We start from the raw sequence: 20,286 nt of genomic DNA, 5'->3' as shown, positions 1-20,286 counted from the left end.
AAAAACAATATTCCCCAGAGCACTCAGGATCCTGTATCAAGTGAACATGTCTTAAGTTGATGAAGTTTCCAGACAAGGGGAAAGATTAGGAGTTTCTCCTCCTCTAGTTGTACAGTAAAGATTGTGCTTGTATTTCCATTCTAAAGGTACAGGTTGGACCTCTCTTGTCCGGCAGCCTCGGGACCTGACCGGTCCCAGAAGAGGGGCTATGCTAGACAACCGGAGGTCTCCTGACAACAGCCCCTCCCTGCTGCTGGCTCCTTCAGCCAAGCTGGGCTGTCTTGCAGGCCAGCCCCAGCCCTGGCCAGCCGGGCAGCTCCAGCCCCACTGTCGGACTGCACATTGTCTGATTCAGCTGCCACAGCCCCAGTCCCACTGCTGCGTGGCACGTGGCCCTGGCTGCACTGATTCTGTCAAGCTGCTGCGGCCGACTTCTCCTTCCGGGCTGCTGCAGCCACAGTCCCGACTCCATTGCCAGGTGACAGGCAGCCCCAATCACACTGCCACTTCCAGCTCCCGGGCTGCTGCAACCCCGCTGCTTTCCAGGCTGATGCAGTCCAGCTAGACTTCCCTGCTTGGGCTGCTGTGGTCCCGGGCCATGCTGCCAGGTGGCAGACAGTCCCGATCACACTCCGCCCAGGCTGCTGTAGCCCCGCTGCAAGCAGACTTGCCCTCTTGCCCCAGGTGTCTCTCATCCAGGAACATCTGTGGTCCAGCATGACGAGAGAATCCCGGATTTGTGAGGTGCAACCTGTACTTGCTATGCCAGAGGCCACCCTCAAGACTGATTTACCAAATTAAAGATTGCTTTAGCAGTTTGTAAATACCAAAAGCACTAAAACGTGCCTTTTACCTGTGATGGGTACTTGAATGTTCTGAAACTCAAAACTAGAATTTGGTTGGCAATTGGCTTACATGTTCCTGCTTTTTGATAAAGGAAATTAAGAGGAAAAAAATGTGACTATTAGTCATATGAAGCAATTACTTTTCTCAGGGCTTTTAATCTGTGGCAGTAGAGTGTCAACTTGTGAGAAGTGGTTTCAATTTCTGGGATAAATACATATTTTATAATCTTGCATAAGGTTTTTTCTAAAGGAAATTAAATATTAAACGATTTTAAGTACTTAAAGGGCTATTTATATGTTAAGTTAATGACACCAACTAAGAAAAGCCAGGGAATTTACGCAGGTTTTTTTCATTTAATAAATAGAATGTGTTTTCCACTATTTTGTTTATTATGTCTGGTTTATATGTACTTGTAAATTTTGGGTTTATTTTGACTTTGTTTTGCAGATGTGCACAATAAGTCAATATATATCTGTTCTCCATTGTGGCCTGGAGAAATATTAAATGACATTTATTGCTGGGGTATTTTGCCATTCAGTCAAGTTTGTTCCCTTCAGTTAAAACTTATACTTGAAGTTTGGATTAGAATTGACAGCAAAAGACTAAAGCAAATTGATACCTTAAGACAGTGTTTCCCAAATAGTACTCCGCGGAACCCCAGGGTTCCGCGAAGTGAAAGTAAGGGTTCCGTGAAAACCTGATCACTCCTCTCCCCTCTCCGCCCAGCCAGTCTTAGGGGTGGGTGAGCTGGGTGGTCGCCTGGGGCCACCATTTTCAAGGGGCCACTGGCCGCCGGTGTCTTAGGGGCAGGCTGGCGTTTTTTGTTTTTTTGCTTGACAGTCTCTCTCCCCCCCCCTTTTTTTGGTCGACCAGTTCCCCCCAGCAGTTTTTATTTTAAAAGGGTTCCGTGGCCAAATAAAATTGGGAAACACTACTGTAAGACATACTAAGACTTTTTCCTTTTCCTTTTCCTTTTAGAGATTGGTTGTGCAAAGCAAGAAGATGTCTCCAAGGTAAATGATCCAAAGCTTCTTCCAGAGAAGTTTCTTCAAAGGACAGCAAAGGTAACGTCCCATCAGAACAATGATCTTTCTTTCATGTCAGAAGGGCTTGAACAGCTTTATGCTCTGAATAGCTGGGATGGCCCTGCCTTTGGCCTCTCTGAAGCTTTGTCAGCATTCATTGAATCTGATTGCCCTGTATAGAAATATTTCCTTTGCAGTCTGATAAAGCTTGAGTGTCATGACATTTTTACCCGTTACCCTGGTTTAAAATGCTTTTGTTTATTATTTAGCAAGTTACTAAAAGGGATTGGACATTTATATGGATGTAAGAATAGGCAGATCTCTCATTATTAATGATAACCATTATGAAAGGGCTATTAAACTCCATGTAAGGTGCTCTCTAACTATCGAAACCAGGATGAGATCTGCCAGAGGGCAGATTATCCCACATGTGCCTTTTTGCAGGTATGTTACATGTTTCTCAGAAGCATCTGCTTCTGGCTACTGTCAGAGACCACATGCAGGGCTAGATTGTCCTTTGGTCTTAGCCAGTATGGTGAGTCCTACATTTCAGATTTCACTGAGTGGTGACTCTTCAGTCCTTCTTAAAGGATCCTTCTGAATAAACCCAGACATTTAGAAATAGTATTTGTGCTTGTGTCCGGTGATTTATATGGGTCTTAAAAAATATAACCTGAATGAATGTATCTGTGAAAATTTAACATTTAATGATAGGTCATTTATTATCCTTTTCAAAGCATATTATAGAAAGCCCTAATTCTGGAGAAATACAGGGGAAAATTGAATTGAAAAAAGTGAATAAAGAAGAGTTATTTACTTGTTCCCATAACATAAGAACTAAAGGACACCAAATGAAATGTGTAAGTAGCAGGTTTAAAACAAATGCATGCAAGTACTTCTTCACACAATGCATAGTCAACCTGCGGAACTCCATGCCAGAGGATGTTGTAAAGTCCTAGACTATAACCGGATTAAAAAAAAAAAGCTAGATAAATTCATGGAAGTCATCAATGGCTATTACCCAGGATGGGCAGGGATGGTGTCCCTAGCTTCTGTTTGTCAGAAGCTGGGAAAGGGCAACAGGGGAGGGATCACTTGATGATTCTCTGTTCTGTTCATGTCCTCTGGCGCACCTGTCATGAGCCACTGTTTGAAGACAAAACAATGGGCTAGATGAACCCTTGGTCTGACCCATATGGCCGTTCTTATGTTCTTACAAATTTCTGTCAAACTCATTACAGTATGAGTATAGTATAGTTTCCTCTCCTACTGTTAGCCCTGGATCCACTAGAGGCATAAGAACATAAAAGCATAAGAACAAACATACTGGGTCAGACCACAGGTCCAGCTAGCCCATTGTTCTGTCTTCCAACAGTGGCCAATGCCAGATGCCCCTGAGGGAGTGAGCACAGCAGGTAATCCTCACATGATCCCTCTCTTGTCATCCATTTCCAGACAAACAGAGGCTAGGGACACCATTCCTACCCAGCCTGGCTAATAGCCATTATTTTTGAACCCTGTTAAAGTCCTAGTCTTCACAACTCCTGTGGTAAGGAGTTCCACAAGTTGACTTTGTGCTGCGTGAAGAAAAACTTCCTTTTGTTTGTTTTAAACCTACTACCTATTTATTTCATTTGGTGACCTCTAGTTCTTCTGTTATAGGAACAAGCAAATAACTTTTCCTTATTTACTTTTTCCACACCAGTTATGATTTTATAGGCCTCTATCTTATCCCCCCTTAGTCTTCTCTTTTCTAAGCTGAAAAGTCCCAGTCTTTTTCATCTCTCTTCATATGGGACCCGTTCCAAACCCTTAATAATTTTTGTTGCCCTTCTCTGAACCTTTTCCAATGCCAGTATATCTTTTTTGAGATGAGGTGACCACATCTGTACGCTGTATTCAAGATGTGGCTGTACAATGATTTTATATAGAGGCAATAAGATATTCTCTGTCTAATTCTCTATCTCTTTTTAAACTATTCTTAACTTTCTGTTTGCTTTTTTGGCTGCCGCTGCACACTGAGTGGATGTTTTCAGAGGACTATCCACAATGACTCCAAGATCTCTCTCTCAAGTAGTTGTAGCTACATTAGTCCCCATCATATTGTATGTATAGTTGGGATTATTTTTTCCAATGTGCATTACTTTACATTTATCAACATTACATTTCTTTTGCCATTTTGTTGCCCAATCACTTAGTTTAGTGAGATCTTTTTGAAGCTCCTCACGGTCTGATTTGGTCTTAACTAACTTGAGCAGTCTAGCATCATCTGCAAATTTTGCCACCTCACTGTTTACCCCTTTTTCCAGATAATTTATAAATAAGTTGAATAGGATTGTTCCTACTACGGACCTTTGGGGGACACCACTAGTTAACGCTCTCCATTCTGAAGACTGACCATTTATTAATACCCTTTGTTTCCTGTCTTTTAACCAGTTATCAATCTATGAAAGGACCTCCCCTGTTATCCCATGACAACTTACTTTATTTAAGAGCCATTGGTGAGAGACCTTCTCAAAGGCTTTCTGGAAATCCAAGTATACTATATCCACTGGATCCCCTTTGTCCACATGTTTGTTGACCCCCTCAAAGAACTCTAATAGATTAGTAAGGCATGATTTCCCTTTATAGAAACCCATGTTGACTTTCCCCCAACAAATTATGTTAATCTATGTGTCTGACAATTATTTTCTTTATTACAGAATGGTAAGTCTAACGTCAAACAATAATTGCCAGGATAACCTCTAGAGCCCTTTTAAAATATTGGCGACACGTTATCGATCTTCCAGTCATTAGGTACAAAAGCTGATTTAAAGGATAGACTTACAAAACACAGTTAATAGTTTCACAATTTCACATTTGAGCTCTTTCAGAACTCTTTGGTGAATGCCATCTGGTCCTGGTGACTTGTTACTGTTAAGTTTATCAATTTGTTCCAAAATCTCCTCTAATGACACCTCAATCTGGGACAATTCCTCAGATTTCTCACCTAAAAAGAATGGCTCTGGTTTGGGAATCTCCCTAACATCCTCAACCGTGAAGACCGAAGCAAAGAATTCATTTAGTTTCTCCACAATGACCTTATTGTCTTTGTGTGCTCCTTTGGCATCTCGCTCATCCGGAGGCCCCACTGATTGTTTAGTAAGCTTCCTGCTTCTGATGTATTTTAAAAACATTTTGCTATTAATTTTTCAGTTTTTGGCTAGCTGTTCTTTAAAACTTCTGTTTGGCTTTTCTTATATTTTTACACTTAATTTGACAGAGTTTATGCTCCTTTCTATTTTTCTCACTAGGATTTTACTTCCACTTTTTAAAAGATGTATTTTTATCTTTCACTGCTTCCTTGACTTGGTTGTTAAGCCATGGTGGCATTTTTTTGGTTCTCTTACTGTGTTTTTTAATTTGGAGTATACATTTAAGTTGGGCCTCTATTATGCTGTCCTTAAAAAGTTTCCATGCAGCTTGCAGGGATTTTACTTTTGTCACTGTGCCTTTTAATTTCTGTTTAATTAACAGAATGCCTCTTCATTTTTGTGTAGTTCCTCTTTCTGAAATTAAATGCCATCGTGTTGGGCTGCTGAGGTGTTCTTCCCACCACAAGGATGTTAAATTTTATTACATTATGGTCACTCTTTCCAAGTGGTCTATCTGTTGGACCAGATCCTGCACTCCGCTTAGGACTAAATCAAGAATTGCCTCTCCTCTTGTGGGTTCTAAAATCAGCTGCTCCAAGAAGCAGTCATTTAAGGTATCAAGAAATTTTATCTCTGCATCCCATCCTGAGGTGACGTGTACCAGTCAATATGGGGATAGTTGAAATCCCCCATTGTTATTGAGTTTTTTTATTTTGATAGCCTCTCTAATCTCCCTTAGCATTTCATAGTCACTATCACTGTCCTGATCAGGTAGTTGATAATATATCCCATCTGCTATATTTTTATTATTAGAGCATGGAATTACTATCCACAAAGATTCTATGGAACATTTTGGTTCATTTAAGATTTTTACTTCATTTGATTCTACATTTTCTTTCACATATAGTACCACTCCCCCACCAGCACGACCTGCTCTGTCCTTCCGATATATTTTGTACTCTGGTAACTCTGCAGTGGACAGGGAAAGATGGAAGGAAATAGTGAGAGAGGCACCGGACACCAACAGGCGTTGAGCCTGTGGGGGTTGATGATGATGACTGTGTTCCATTGATTGTCCTCGTTCCATCTACTTTCTGTGATGCCTATGATATCAATATCCTCCTTTAATACGAGGCACTTTAGTTCACTGATCTTATTCTTTAGACTTCCAGTGTTTGAGTATAAGCACTTTAAATATATATATCGCTATTTTTCTGTCTGCCATTTCCTGATGTGTTAGACTCTTTCATTTTATTGTGTCTGATCTGACCCATACTTTATCATCTTCCATCCTCTCCTCCTGACTAGAACATAGAGAATCTCTATTAATAGACCGTCCCCTAAGAGATGTCTGTCTGATCCATGTGTTCCTCCGCACCCATCAGCTTTCCCCCAGCCCTTAATTTAAAAACTGCTCTATGACCCTTTTTAATGTTAAGTACCAGCATTCTGGTTCCATCTTGGTTTAGGTGGAGCCCATCCTTCCCGTATAAGCTCCCCCTACCCCAAAAGTTTCCCCAGTCCTAATAAATCTAAACCCTTCCTCTCTACACCATTGTCTCATCCATGCATTGAGACTCTGAAGCTCTGCCTGCCTACCTGGCCCTATGCGAGGAACTGGCAACATTTCATAGAACGCTAACATAGAGGTCCTGGATTTCAATCTCTTTCCTAGCGATCTACATTTGGCCTCCAGAACCTCTCTCCTATCTTTCCCTATGTCATTGGCACCTGCATGTGCCACAGCCACCAGCTCCTCCCCAGCACTACACATAAGTCTATCTAGATGTCTTGACAGATCCACAACCTTTGCTCCGGGCACTGTTTTTGAACTGTTTCAGAGGGGTAGCCATGTTAGTCTGTAATAGAATAAACTTGAAAAACAAGCAGCACTTGACAGACAAATAAAAAATGTAGACAGTATCATGAGCTTTCGTGGGCACAACCCACTTCTTCAGATGAATGGAGTTAAAGGGCCCAGGGGGCAAATAGCAGAGACAGAGCGGGAATGGGGAGGTAAAGAGAAGGGGAAAAAATATTGTCAATTAAGAGTGTCCATAGTCTTTTGGACTGGTCTTTCTGTATTGAATGTTGAAATCACACTCCTTGCAGTGAGTATACAAGTGGAAGATTATTTTATGGAAGTTAATTGTACATTGTGGCTAATGCACTGTGCTTGGAAGCATCTGCTTCTTGTATGGTTTTGTTCTGTAATTAAGAAAAGTGCCTCAAAGAGCTAACACTTGGAAGACACACGGCTTCACCATTGCCATGAGCAAGATGTCAAGCTTTGTTTGGTGCAGGAAATCACTTTGTAAATAGGCACTGTTTACAAAAATAAGAGACAGGGAAAATGTACTGTAGTTTGTGAATTTCCAAGATGTTCTGCTGTGCCTTTGTGTTCTCCTTTCCCCGTTAGTCTGTAACAGGAAATGAAAGTTTCTCTGATGGCGATAACTATAGAAATCCTGTGATTGTTCTAGGTGGTCTGTATCTTGGAGAAGAAGCATTCCAGAGCAGCTACGGGCTTCATTAAACTGCTGGCAGACAAGAACAGTGAACTCTTCAGGAAGTGCGCCATGTTCTCACCTGTGGACCACCGAGTACCTAGAGCCTATGTGTATCTGGCAGAATGCCCTCCTGACTTCATGATCCAGCCTGAGAACTACTCCAGTACACTCTTTATCTGTCGCATTGTGGATTGGAGGGAAGACAGCAACTTTGCATTTGGGTACGTAGTTGTTAGTAGGTCCAGAGAAAAAGGTTTCTGTTCTGGTCCCGGACCCCTAATTTGACTGCAGTTGGATATGTGCTACCAACGTCTCAAAGAGCTTGCATTTTGAGCAGTGGAACTAAGTGTTGGTAATCCGAGAAACTGGCTGGCTTGCCCATTATGCTAGCTGGCTTTCCATGCTTTCTGTTCCTTCCCCCTCACCCTTTTCATCAGAAGAGTTCGATCTGCATCTTCATGTTATTACTGCTCGTTGTGGTGGGCTGCTGTGCGCAGCAGTGCAGGGGGAATTCTTGAGGAGTGGTTAATGTTTTCTTTCACTGAGCAATCACTCTTATCTGTCCTTTTGATGTGTAGCATTGTGCATCCTGATTTGGCTCCTTCAGTAATTTCCAAGATGTAGAGGGTGTTGTCAGGAAACCTAACTGAAGAAACTTTCCATGATTGTCTTGGTACATAGTGGTTTCCTCTGGGACTACGCTATGACTTCAGTAAGAGCCCTGGGAAGACGGTCGTGTAAAATGTTGATTGATTTCAACTTTTAACAAAATACATTTGTTTAAACACTGGAATAGACTGAAACATGTGAAAGGCCCCCAAAGGGCCTGGCAGTTTTCTGCCTTTTACTAAAGGTGGCTGTCAGATTCATATAGAGGAACTGTGGATGGGGCTGAGATTTTAGTTTTGGTTGATCATGAGAATCAGGTGACAATAGCTCATCATGTGCTTGACTTTGTGCACGTTCCTGATGTACCTGTTAGGCCAGGAGGCAAAGTTAAGAGACCTATGATCTGTACCAGTCTGGGCTCTGTTGTCTCAGGGAATATTACTCTCTCTTTCTCCATCGGTAACATGGGGGTAGTCATCTTTTTGTAAAATGTTTTGAGATCTTTCAATGAATATCACTTAATAAATATATAGTATTTAAAAATCACAACTGAGAGACTAGCTGGGGACTAGGAACTATGGTTCTACTCGCTTTTCCTTTTTGTGGCTATCACTGGGTCTGTAGTGATGTTTTGACCTTAATTCTTATAAAGAAAAAAGAAAATTAATCTGTTAGAGGTGACCCTCTCTTGAAGATCTTCTTGATGCTTCTTGGACTCTCTCTGTAGAGTAATGGCATAGGTCTCGCAGAATCAAGCAAACACGTGTCAGAGCAATAATATTAACAACTGAATGTGGCCCTCTTGCATTCAGTTCCTGCTTAATTATTAATCTGTAACACTATGCTTGTGTGCAGAGGCTGGCACAGCACTATTCTCAAAGACAGAATTTGAATGGGTGGGTGACCAGACTTAACACAGAATTCATTCTGCATATTGTAGACTGTGATCAAGAGATTTGTGGATTTCTTTTTAAATCAAAAAGATTTGTGCCTCCAAAATCACCTCTGTTAAAAACTACAGGGAACCTTGTAAGAAGACCTGATAAGGACCACTAAGGGTCTATGGTTGAGGAACCAATAGGTCTTATATCTGCATTCTGCACCACACCTGTCTAATGAGAAAACAATCTCGGAGGATCTGCAGATTTCTCCCTCCTCCCAGAGTGCCATTGGATTGCCAAGTAACTTTCTGCAGGTGTTGCCAGACTCCCATTGGTACCACACACTCCTTCATTAGCTCATCCTGCACTGATCCCCAAACAGGCTAAACAAAACTGGCCACCACATATTGGGGAGCATAAGTTAGAGTTTTCTGAAATGCAGCATCCTTCATGAGCAACATCCAAGTCTGTCAGCGTGTCCTCTCTCTTCATGGTGACTGTGTGTGTCCTTGGTCCCATCAAATAATGGATGAGCTAGGGGACTTGGCAGAGGGCACTGTGAGCTGCTACTTTGCACTCCAAGTTCAGATGCCACCTTGAGATCTGTTGCTACACATTGTGGGGAAAACCTGGCACCCTCCTGGAGGTGAAAGTTTGGGGAGGGGGTTCATTTTTGTGACTCTTGAGTGCCACCTGGTGGTGAAAGGTAAGATACTGTCTCCTCGGAAGAAGGCTACCTTGTCATGTGGGAAACGCGTACTTTTTTATTTGTTTGGAATAGGTGGAGAGGGAGGGAGAAGGGACTGTGATAAAATTGATACTGATGCATACAGAGATGGTGATCTCCATGGGATGCACAGGAAAACCCACAGCTCTGCTCCAGTACATATCCTTCCTATAGGGTAGTATTTGGAGTGGTATTACTGCAATGAAATGGCATTTAATTTTCTCCACTTCAAACAGTGTTTAAAACAAACCAGCCTCTAAGCCAATCTTTCCCTTTCCAGATAGAGGAGACACAAGTGTCAGATACCGCTGTGTTCTAGGGTTCTTTGCTTTTGTGGTCCAAGCCAGTCCCTGTAATGTGGGTAGCGAACCTTCTCCATGTTCCGTGATTTGCCTCTCTGTTCCTTAGAGACCGACCAAGTAAACTCATCTCCCAGCCCCTTTGTGGTGCTGGGTCAGTCGCTAAAACAATAGCAAAGTAAAATGTAAAAGCACTGGCGGCTTCGTCTTAGCTTTTCAACTGTGATACATGGGCCTACATGACAGTATGATTCAGGTATGCGATGTTGTGGTGACCATGTCGGTATTAACCGTATAATTAATTCAGGGTCTTAAATGTTTGTCTATCAGAGTGCCGATGGTTGTCATGGAATTTAGAATAGAGTGAAACTTTCCAGGCTGCCCTTTCACTCTGAAGCAGCTTCCAAAGCCAGCTCCATGTTTTGAGTTGCTGCAGTCTTTTTCTTTTCCTTTCAAATCTACATGTATTTGGACTGAAGGAAAAGACCAGATTGCTGTCAGCAGCCCAATGCAGGCCACAAGATGAAATGCAATAGTGTTGCCTGCACATTTTTCCTGTCCATGCAGGACTCAGCAGATTGTTGATGTCACAGCTAGAGGGAGAGGAGGTGGGTCACGATGCCATCTCTATACTAAGCTGTGACGACGTGTCAGAGTTCCCCTGACGCTGCACCCCCGTAGCAGCAAGAACAGACTCCTCCAGCCAGTAGAATAGAGGGGGTTTATTGCTTCTCCAGGATACAGCACAGCATAGACATGATGTGTCTACAGGAGTCTGGGCCGGGATGCCTCAGACCCCTTGTGATGGGGTCTCTGGACCCCTGGATTCCAGCCCCCTCCTTAGACTGGTTCCTTCATGGTTCCAGCCCAAGACTGACCCTTCCCCCGCATGCTCACTTCCTTAGTTCCCTCGCTGCCCTCAGCCCAGTATTCGTCTCCGCCTCCCTTCCTTTGTCTGTCCCTCTGGGAAGAGACTTGTTAACTCCTCAAGCTGGAACTAGGTGTCTGGGCTAATACACATGTGGGTGAGTCAGTGGGAATCACACATCACAGCGCTGGGGAACACTGTGGGACAGAGCAGACAGCACCCCCACTACGTCACATCAGCTTACAGTAGCACAGCTGTCCTAACACAGCTGCATCGCTGTAAGATTGCTTATGTAGTCACCGTATGCCGATGGGCATCTCGACAAGTGGCAGTAGGTAGGTTGGCAGGAGAAGTTCTCCTGCCGACAGCGCTGTGCACACCCCGTAGGCCGGCGAAACCTGTGTTTCTACAAGAGGGTTTTTCATATCCCTGAGCGACGTACATTTTGCCGACATAAAATGGTATTGTAGACCGGCCCTGGGTAGAGAGCACAGGCATTTGCAAAGATGGGAGAAGTTTGATAAACTAAGGCCGTGGCAAGGTTCCAAAATATCTCCAATAACAGGAAAACCCAAGGTGTGGCCATGTGGTATGGTAATGGAGTCCTGTAGTCTATAGATCCATGGAACAGTATGAACAGACTCCCCAAAAGTCATCTGAAGGGGACAAACCAAATAGTCTGCCCAGTACTGGCCAAACCCTTTAGTTCTGGCACTTATGATTCAGGAGAGTAATAGAGAAAGATCTGTGTAGACTGGTCATCATCTCAGCCCTTCAGCCAATTCCTCAGTTTAGGCTGATAGGCTGAAGAGATGCCAGTGTATGGTGGGACAGGTTGAATACTAGACTACAGCGGTTTTCAAACTATCGTGGAATGTCAGGCCCTGTGTCTGGTTGCTGCAGGGGGATCAGGTGACCAGCAGGAATGCTAAGGCAGCTCCCTGCCTGTCCTGCACCACAGACTGTGCTGTGCCCCAGAAGCAGCTGGCGGCAGGCCTGGCTCCTAGGTGATGGGGAGGCAAAGAATGCACAGGGCTCCACGCACTGCCCCTACCCCTAGCACCAGTTCTGCACTCCCATTGCCTGGGAACCTGCTGCTGGGGGCAGCATGGTCTGCAATGCCAAGAGGCAGGAAGCTGCCTTAGCCGCCCCCCACTGCACCACCTACCGGGAGCCACTCAAGGTAAGCCCCTCCTGCCCCAGCCATGCCCTCCTCCCCACCCAAAGCAGGAGCTCTCTCCTACAGCCCAAAGCCCCACTCCAGAGCCACACTCCAGTCAAAGTATGTTGGGTCTCAGGCATCAACAATTTTCTTCTACTGGGACATGAGAAAAAAAAGTTTGAAAACCCCTAAGTTAGAGCAAATGTGAGAGTTTTGGTTTGTTTCTTTAATAACCAGCTGGTTAAGGAAAGAAAGTTACATGTGCATGACAGGTGACCTTATTTGAGCCAAAATTGCCAAGCCCATTAAACCAAAGTGCCTTCTAAGGAACACTGCTCGATCATGCGCAATTGACTTTAAGTGAGAACTGGAAAATCCTGCATGGAATTAACTTTCCTTTATGATACAATTCACTGTTCAGTGCCTTTGAACCCTGCATCCTGTAATCAAATCATTTTGCACTGTATATGATCTTTCCAGACTTTAAAGCGAGGGAGGGCCATGTTTTTGAAAGGAAATCTCCAAAGAGCTTCTAGATACCGCCAGCAGTAGTTCTTATGATTTGCTTGGGAGCACCCTTTCTTCTGTGCCCAAGAGTAAGGACTGGCCAGTAACTCTAAGATGAAGAATTACCAGTTTTCTGCCTAGATTTCTAATGCAGTTTCAACTGAGTATTTCATACTTCCATTCTCTTTCCTAACTGTGGTGTAGTGTTGCAGCAGGTTGCTAAATTGTTGCTGCATTTCAGAAATGCAAACAGCCATCTCTTGAATGTATTTGCTTATCAGTTTGTAAAGCACCTGCTTTATCTGAAACCATCCCATATTTCAGGATCGTTACGAATGAGATTCTCTCCTAGACATGGATTAAACAGGGGCCCTAAAGGCAAGTGGAAGTTACTCACCATCATTTGTGCCTTTTCACAGCTGACTGCCACTGCTTGTAAATATGGATGTTTTGGAGAAATACTTTTTGGACGTGCTGACATTTGGCTGCACGCTCCACCAAACGGTCAAATGCAACAGGTTCCCTTGCCCTGTTTTGCATGGCAGGATATTACCTCTGTCCCTGACCTCACCAGAAGGGCAGTAGTGAGCTCTCTGGAGAGCTGTAATGCCCAGCCATTGACAACACAAAAAGTAAATGTTAAGTCTCTAATTGTGACTTTGAATGCTGTGGAAATGTGGGGAGGTCCAGCATTGCTGCGAGTATGGAGAGTTAGATGCTTAGCTGAAGCTCAGTCATGTGACAGCTGTCATTTATAAGCCTCTTCAGCTATTCTTGCAGTTCCTTGAGGACACAGTCCCTGTGTGAATTAGTGTGGTTCGCCCCAGGGCTATCTGTTATCCTATAAGCGGTAGCCTTGATCTGTTGGATTTTATTTGGATGCAAGTCATCGTGGCTGTGTGACTGCAGTGTGGCTCCAATTAAAACCAGTTGTGAATTTTTTATTTCAGGGGGCTAGAGAAATATTCCCTGGAAGATGGTAAATCACATGTGAATTTCCTTAAAGGATATGAGTCCTGTATCAAACCCCTGCATCATTGAAATGCCACTTGATCTTTATGGATCATTCGCTAATTTCAGTAATTTCAAACTGCACAAGAGGACATGGGCTACAGAATCTGAGCTGGAAAGCGTGACTTGAAAAGGTGGTTTCTAGTGACTTGAGACACATACAAAAGTAGACACTAGAGACCTGATTTTTTTGTGTCACTTGCAGTTTCCACTGGAGTCAGTGGGAGCAACAGGTGCTCAGCTTCTTAGAAAACTAAGTACTGAGCCGTGACGGCAGTGGAGGAAGTGGAAAAGGGTGACACTCCAAGCCCCCTCCCCATTGTCCCTTTCCTCTGTAAATCCTTCCTTGGCCAGAAGGATGTTGTTTAAAAGACAAGACACTTCCTCCTTCCCCTTTACAGGGCATAGTGCAGGGAACAAGAAGTCAAACCCAGGACCCAAACTTCAGTTGCCTGAGTGGCAGTGCACTTTGCGGCTCCTAAGTCTGGAGTGACCAGACATCCTGATATTAGGGACTTTATCTTACATCGGACCTGTTATTCCCTTCCCTCCCAATTTTTCACTCTTGTTGTCTGGTCACCCTACATAAACCACAGGTAAATTCACCCACTTGAAATCTCTCTGCACTACTACATAGCATTGGGAGGTAGGTGATCGTTTCTATGCTGTGTAGTTACTGCTGCAAGAAAGAAAATTATATCTTATTTAGTTACATTAAAATAACATTGAGAATCAGACTGACACAAACATGTTGTAGTTGAAAATTAGGGCTAGATGCCAAATGCCTGTGTGTTTCTCGAAGGCAAAGATCTTTTATCACCGTTTTATTCATCCAGAGAATATGGACTCTACTGCTTAATGCAGAACAAAGTGCATAATCTTTTGTAGTCTACCACGTGTTCTGAAAGATTTATTATACAGCCTGCCTCAGTGCAAAAAAGAGAGAACATTATCTCCCCCTTATAAATATGTTTGCATTACAAATTGAGTTTATTATATAAGTTTATGGCACAGTTAAAACACTGGGAACATGCTTCATATCCAAATTACAGTTACACACTTTTTTTTGCCTGTGTTAGGAAAGCAATTTATGCCTGTTCTCGCTCATTAAAATTAAAGCAGAATGATCAGTATCGCGGCAACTTTTCGTATATTGCAGAAACCTTGCTTATAGCCATATTCCATTGCATTATTCTCCCTACCAATCTTGTCAATCTTATTCTAATGAATTTACATAGACATAGATGGTGATCACAGTACGCCAGCGTCCTTGTCTCATTTGCCTGTAAAGTGCCATTTGCCCTAATGGTGCTGTAAGAACAAACCAACCAACCTTTCCTTCTGCACAGCGCAGTGTTGGGAATATAAAGGGCAGGCAGAATCTAGCATGTACAGTTCCGTTTCTAGTCAGATAGCGAGTGTTGCTTTGTTACATCACTAATGTGGAGCTCCCGTTGGTTTCTCTGCCATTTTCATTGAATAAGGAAAAGTTATTCACTTGTTCCCATAATATAAGAAATAGGGGCCACCAAATGAAATTAATGAGCAGTAGGTTTAAAACAAATAAAAGAAGTTCTTCTTCACACCGTGCACAGTCAACCTGTGGAACTCCCTGCCTGAGGGGGTTGTGAAGGCCAGGACTATAACAGGGTTTAAAAGAGACCTAGATACATTCATGGAGGTTAAGTCCATTAATGGCTGTTAGCCAGGATGGGTAAGGAATGGTGTCCCTAGTCTCTGTTTGTCAGAGGGTGGAGATGGTTGGTAGGAGAGAGATGGCTTGATCATTACCTGTTCAGTTCACTCCCTCTGGGGCACCAGGCACTGGCCACTGTTGGCAGACAGGATACTGGGCTGGTGGATGGACCTTTGGTCTGACCCACTATAGCCATTCTTATGTTCAGCTAACTCCTCTTTTGAATGAAAGTATGGTTAATGTCAGAGGTGTAGGAAATCCACCCAGCTAGGTATGCACTGGAGCTGAGGAGAAGTTTCTGGAAGTAGGACAGACAAATGTGTGCAGAGCTCCACAAAGCTTATTAGAATGGACCACACAATGTTCCCTTCATCTGTGATTCCCAGCTCACATGCAGCAATTCTAGGCTCTCTCCTTAAAGGAGAGACACAGTATGTCTGGCAAGTGTTTTGCATCTTCCCCAGCATGCATAAGGCATGGTACTGTCCTACTTCCTCCCCGGTCTCCCACCACAAGTCAGGGAGCTGGATTAAATGGGTGATCATATATCTGCTCTTGATGGATGCTGCAGCCGAGAGTGCTAGGTACATTCTAAATAAAAATACCCTTTCTTTCTGCTTCCATTCCCAAGGCAAATGGCCAAAAGTCTCGGGCAGGCTGGTGAGATTGAGCCTGAAACAGAAGGAATCCTGATGGAGTACGGTGTGGATTTCTCTGACTTCTCCCAAGACGTTCTGGAATGCCTTCCCCAGAGCCTGCCCTGGACCATCCCACCAGCAGAGTTGGCCAACAGAAGAGATTTAAGGTAACAGCAAACCCTCTCTGGCCTCAAGGTTGTTCTTCTCTTGTGGTTTTCGCTTCACAAGGCATGCAAAGGCACTGCTTCCTAAGCTCTACCCGGGTTAGCTTGACAAGCAGCCTGCTCTTTGAAAAGGAAGCGAAAGACCAGGGATTTGGGGAAGCCTTTGGTATAGCAAAGCGTATTTCTTTCAAAAGAACGATTGAAGATATTAATACTTAGACACAGAGAGTAATACCCTGGCATCTAACCGGAGAGCTTTCTTTTTTGTCAGGAATGCCCTAAATACTTCTGTAGTGGATTTTATAACATTTCTCTGTTGACGCATTGGATTTTTTTTATGACTCACAAAGTTCCCAGTGTGGTTTTTTTTACCAGTGCTGACAATAATTCTAGGTTGTATGTCAATATGTTTCTGGTGTATGAATTCTCATTGATCTGCTGGCGATGTACCTTGGGTTCTCTGATTGTTACGCTGAAGCTTTGAGGGCACTGTCTGATGGTGCTTCCCTACAGATTGTTACTAAGGGAAAATGTTTACACGGTGTTGATTCCTAAAGGCAAAGGTTTTGATTTGTCCATGTTGGTGAAAAGACAAACGTGCATTTGCACCCACAGCAAGTTCCCTTCCCTTCGTGTACTTACGTAGTTCTCATTTAGGGTAACAAATTGTGTGAAGGGGAGGACAGGCACCATCATTAAGTATCTGTATTGGGAGTCCAGAGTGGAAAGGTCAGTACGCAACACACATACAAATCTTTGGGCTGAGATGGTGGTGGAAAAAGGAAGATGATGTAGCGGACAGTTGGAGAAGGAAACCAGGCCAAGTTCGGGTCCTGTTGCTGACTCTGTCACTGACTCACTGTGTGGTCTTTGGCAAGTCACTATGTCACTTTGGGTATGTCTAGACTACCCGACATACTCAATGAATAAAATAAAAATGGCCGCCGTGCTGTGCCAGCTCAGCTGATTGTCGGCACAGCGCAGCAGTCAAGACACGGATCGGTTGGCAGGGAGAGCCTTTGCCGACCACTCCCTTATGCTTTGTGAAACGAGGTTTACAGGATCGATCGGAAAAGGCTTTCCCTGCTGACTGATCCACATCTTGGCTACTGCACTGCGCCGACAATCAGCTGACCCGGCACAGCGCAGCGGTCATTTTTATTTTAATGAAGCAGGGATTATTTAAATCCCCTCTTCATTGACTATGTCGGGTAGTTTAATCTACACGCCACTGCCAGCAGAAGCATGTAATCTAGACATACCCTGTGTGTTGCATTTTACCTTGTGTAAAATGGAGGATACTGTCAGTTTCACAGCAGCTTTGTGAAGCTTAAATACTGTTGATCTCACAGCAGCATTGCGAGGCTTAAATTATGTCTTGAAGTTCTCTGTAACCTCGGATGTAGGTAATTATCTATTTTATAATAACTGTTAAGATTAAAGCTACCAAAGATTTCTCTCCCAGCTTCAAGGCTGTGCTCTATGTAAGATTAAATGATTTGCTCGTAAGCCTGATTCTCCACTCCAGTGCAGCAAAAGCTGGCATGCTCTGTTGAAATCAGTAGCGCAACATTAGTGTAAAAATGGTATAACTCAGTGGAGAATCATGTTTCTTATTTGCTAGTGTCAGACGTCAGATATTGGATTTCAGATCTGAAATGACTGAAAACACAGTAGTGCAAATGTCATTCCACCACAAACATTAGAATATAAGATGTCATTCGAACGTTCTCATTTTTGGGCTCTTGGCTACACTTCGGCAAAGGGAGAGCCATCTTCCTCTCCTTTCTTCTGCCCCAGCAATAGTGCTGTGGTGGGCAAATGAGGAACTTTACTTTGATTACACAGTTACTCTTGGAAGCAAATTCCAAGTGGATTTCTAGGTTTTGTTACTATTTTTGCAGTGAAAATTGTCAAGGTGATCAGCACCCCACAATGTTTTTGTAGCGAGGCCATTTAAATCCTTCTTTCTGGGTAAGCAGGCTGCCTCTTCATAGAGGCGGTAAGCACTGCAAAGTAACTTTCCTTGTTTTCTCTAGTATAAACCCTTCCTGTTAAAACTTTCAAAATAATTACGTTAGTCATGTGTTAATACCTGCAATGTTAATTACAATATTACTCCTGCTTAAGCCCATGTGAAGCTAGTATGAAGTTTCTGTGCTTGGATATGACAGGAAGATTGCATGTCAATATTTCAATTAGCTTGCTTTTTGATAGCCTGAGAGTTATTTGTCAACTCCAAAAGAAAATTGTTTTATTATTAAAAATAATGGGGAACGTACCTAATTGGAACCTACTCCTGTCAAGGCTGCTCCCCACTCTGGCACTCCAAGTGTAGAAGGTGGAGGCCTGCAAGAAACCTTAAAAATACCTTGCCTCTATAGGCTTCTGCTTAAAAGCTTCCCAAGATCACAGATTACCTGACCTTGGAAAATAGGCTTCCACCGCCAAGTGAAAAGCCCCTTTTCTCCTTGAATCCAGGAAGAAGCACTTGGAAATTCTTCCAGAGGGTTAACCCTAGGCTCTTCTAACACAAGAGAGCTTGAATAAAAAGAGAAAGCAAACTGTAATCTCTGTCAGCTGCCCTCTCAGTATTAGGCATGCATACTCAGATCTCCTATTTCCGTCCAGGACACAAGAATCAAATCATTGCCTTAAAAAAGATGATTTTATTAAACAAAACCAAAAGATATACTTGACGAAGCATAGTTGGTTGCTCGGTGTTTTAAAGCAACTGAGAAAAGAACAATTTAAAAGCACAGAGAAAATTCCATCCCTGGGATACAGCTTCAAGTACAGTGGGGGGGAGCACATGGACTTAACACAGAGAACTTTAACCAAACAACAAAACAAAGAAAATAACCCGATCGTGTCTAAATAGACATTTTCATGTCTACTTACAATCTGTGCTTCAAGGTCCAGTCCATGTCCATGTCCAGTATTCTTTGTGGGCATGGTAGTTCTGCCTGGTTTAATTCATCTTGTTCCCCCAACTCCTGGCTTAAAACTCACACAAAGAAGAACAGCAGGCAAGTATATCTTCCAATTCAAATGTCAACACCTTCTCCCATTGGCTCTTCTGGCTCCCTGCCAACATCCCCTAGCTACCTGAGTTTTACCCTTTAGTCACCAAATGTTGGAATGGTCAGGAAAGGCCAGCAATCCTCCTACCCATCACAACTCCTTTTTCCGCTTCCTCACCATCAAAAGATGTTCAAACCATTCAGTTACTGATCTGGGTGTCTTCTTCTTTGGTGGCATGACTGTGGAGATAGGGCTGGCAGAGGGTGTAGTCGTAAGACGTGCTTTTGTTTTAACCTTCCATCTCAATGGTACTGACTATCTGTTTGTGCTTTCTTGGCAGCCAGTATATTGTGTATTGTCGGCCCAGTGCAATGCCTGACCTGTACATGCACAAATTAGGGTCCCACAAATATATATGCACAATTGCATACTCTGAACTTGGGCATCTGTCTGCATATGCAGTAACTATATGAGTTAGTGGTTGATCTGTCTAGTTCTGTATTACACAGAGCAGTGGTTCTTAAATTGAGGAACCCGAGGGCCCCTATTTTGATCTAAATTGTCCAGGTAGCCCCCTCCTTTAATCCCAGGCCCCACCCTCACTCCACCCCTTCCCCCGAATCCCTGCCCTGCTCCTTCCTTGCCCGCTCCTGCACTCATTCCATCCCTCCTCCTTTCATTGCTCGCTCTACCACACCCTCACTCAATTTTACTGGGCTGGGAGAGGTGGGAAAGGCTCTAGCTAGAGGTGTGGGGTCCGGAGATGAGGGATTTGGAGAGTGGGAGGAAACTCCAGGTTGAGGCAGGGGGTTGGGCTGTGTGAGGTAGTCCAGGATCCGGGTGGGGGTGATGGGTTTGAAGTGTGGGAGGGGGCTTCGGGCTGGAGGTGAGTTTTGGAGGTTCAGAGTGGGGGAAGGGGCTCCGGGTTGAGGCAGGGGGTTGGGCTGTGGGAGGAGGTATGGGTTCTGGACTGGGAAAGCAGGCTTGGGCTGAGGCCAAGGGTGAGGAGTTTGGGAGGTCCAGGGGGGCGGTGAAGGGTATGGGGTCCCAGCAGCATTTACTGCAGCTCTCGGCAGCTGTTGTCAGGTCCCTGAGGCACTTAAGCGTAAGGAGGCTCTGTGTGCTGCCCTTGCGCCCATAGGTTGCAGTTCCCTGTTAAACATGTTTGACTAGTTAACCAATTAA

At 43.8% G+C, this 20,286-nt stretch overlaps 1 protein-coding gene across 2 annotated transcripts in view; it reads left to right on the top strand.

Annotated features, from left to right (window-relative positions):
* Window positions 1–20,286, top strand: part of DIS3L2 (DIS3 like 3'-5' exoribonuclease 2) — a 260,081-nt gene that overhangs the window by 94,923 nt on the left and 144,872 nt on the right. For both annotated transcript variants that reach the window (XM_075938150.1, XM_075938149.1), the window contains 3 exons: window positions 1,825–1,910; window positions 7,489–7,736; window positions 15,907–16,080. In XM_075938150.1, the coding sequence (XP_075794265.1) occupies window positions 1,825–1,910; window positions 7,489–7,736; window positions 15,907–16,080 (508 nt within the window). The remainder of the gene's footprint in view (window positions 1–1,824; window positions 1,911–7,488; window positions 7,737–15,906; window positions 16,081–20,286) is intronic.

Source organism: Pelodiscus sinensis, chromosome 10, assembly GCF_049634645.1.
Source record: "Pelodiscus sinensis isolate JC-2024 chromosome 10, ASM4963464v1, whole genome shotgun sequence".
In the NCBI taxonomy this organism is placed as follows: domain Eukaryota; kingdom Metazoa; phylum Chordata; order Testudines; family Trionychidae; genus Pelodiscus; species Pelodiscus sinensis.
The sequence above is the reverse complement of the archived record's forward strand: the minus strand, read 5'-3'. Positions and strand labels throughout refer to the sequence as shown.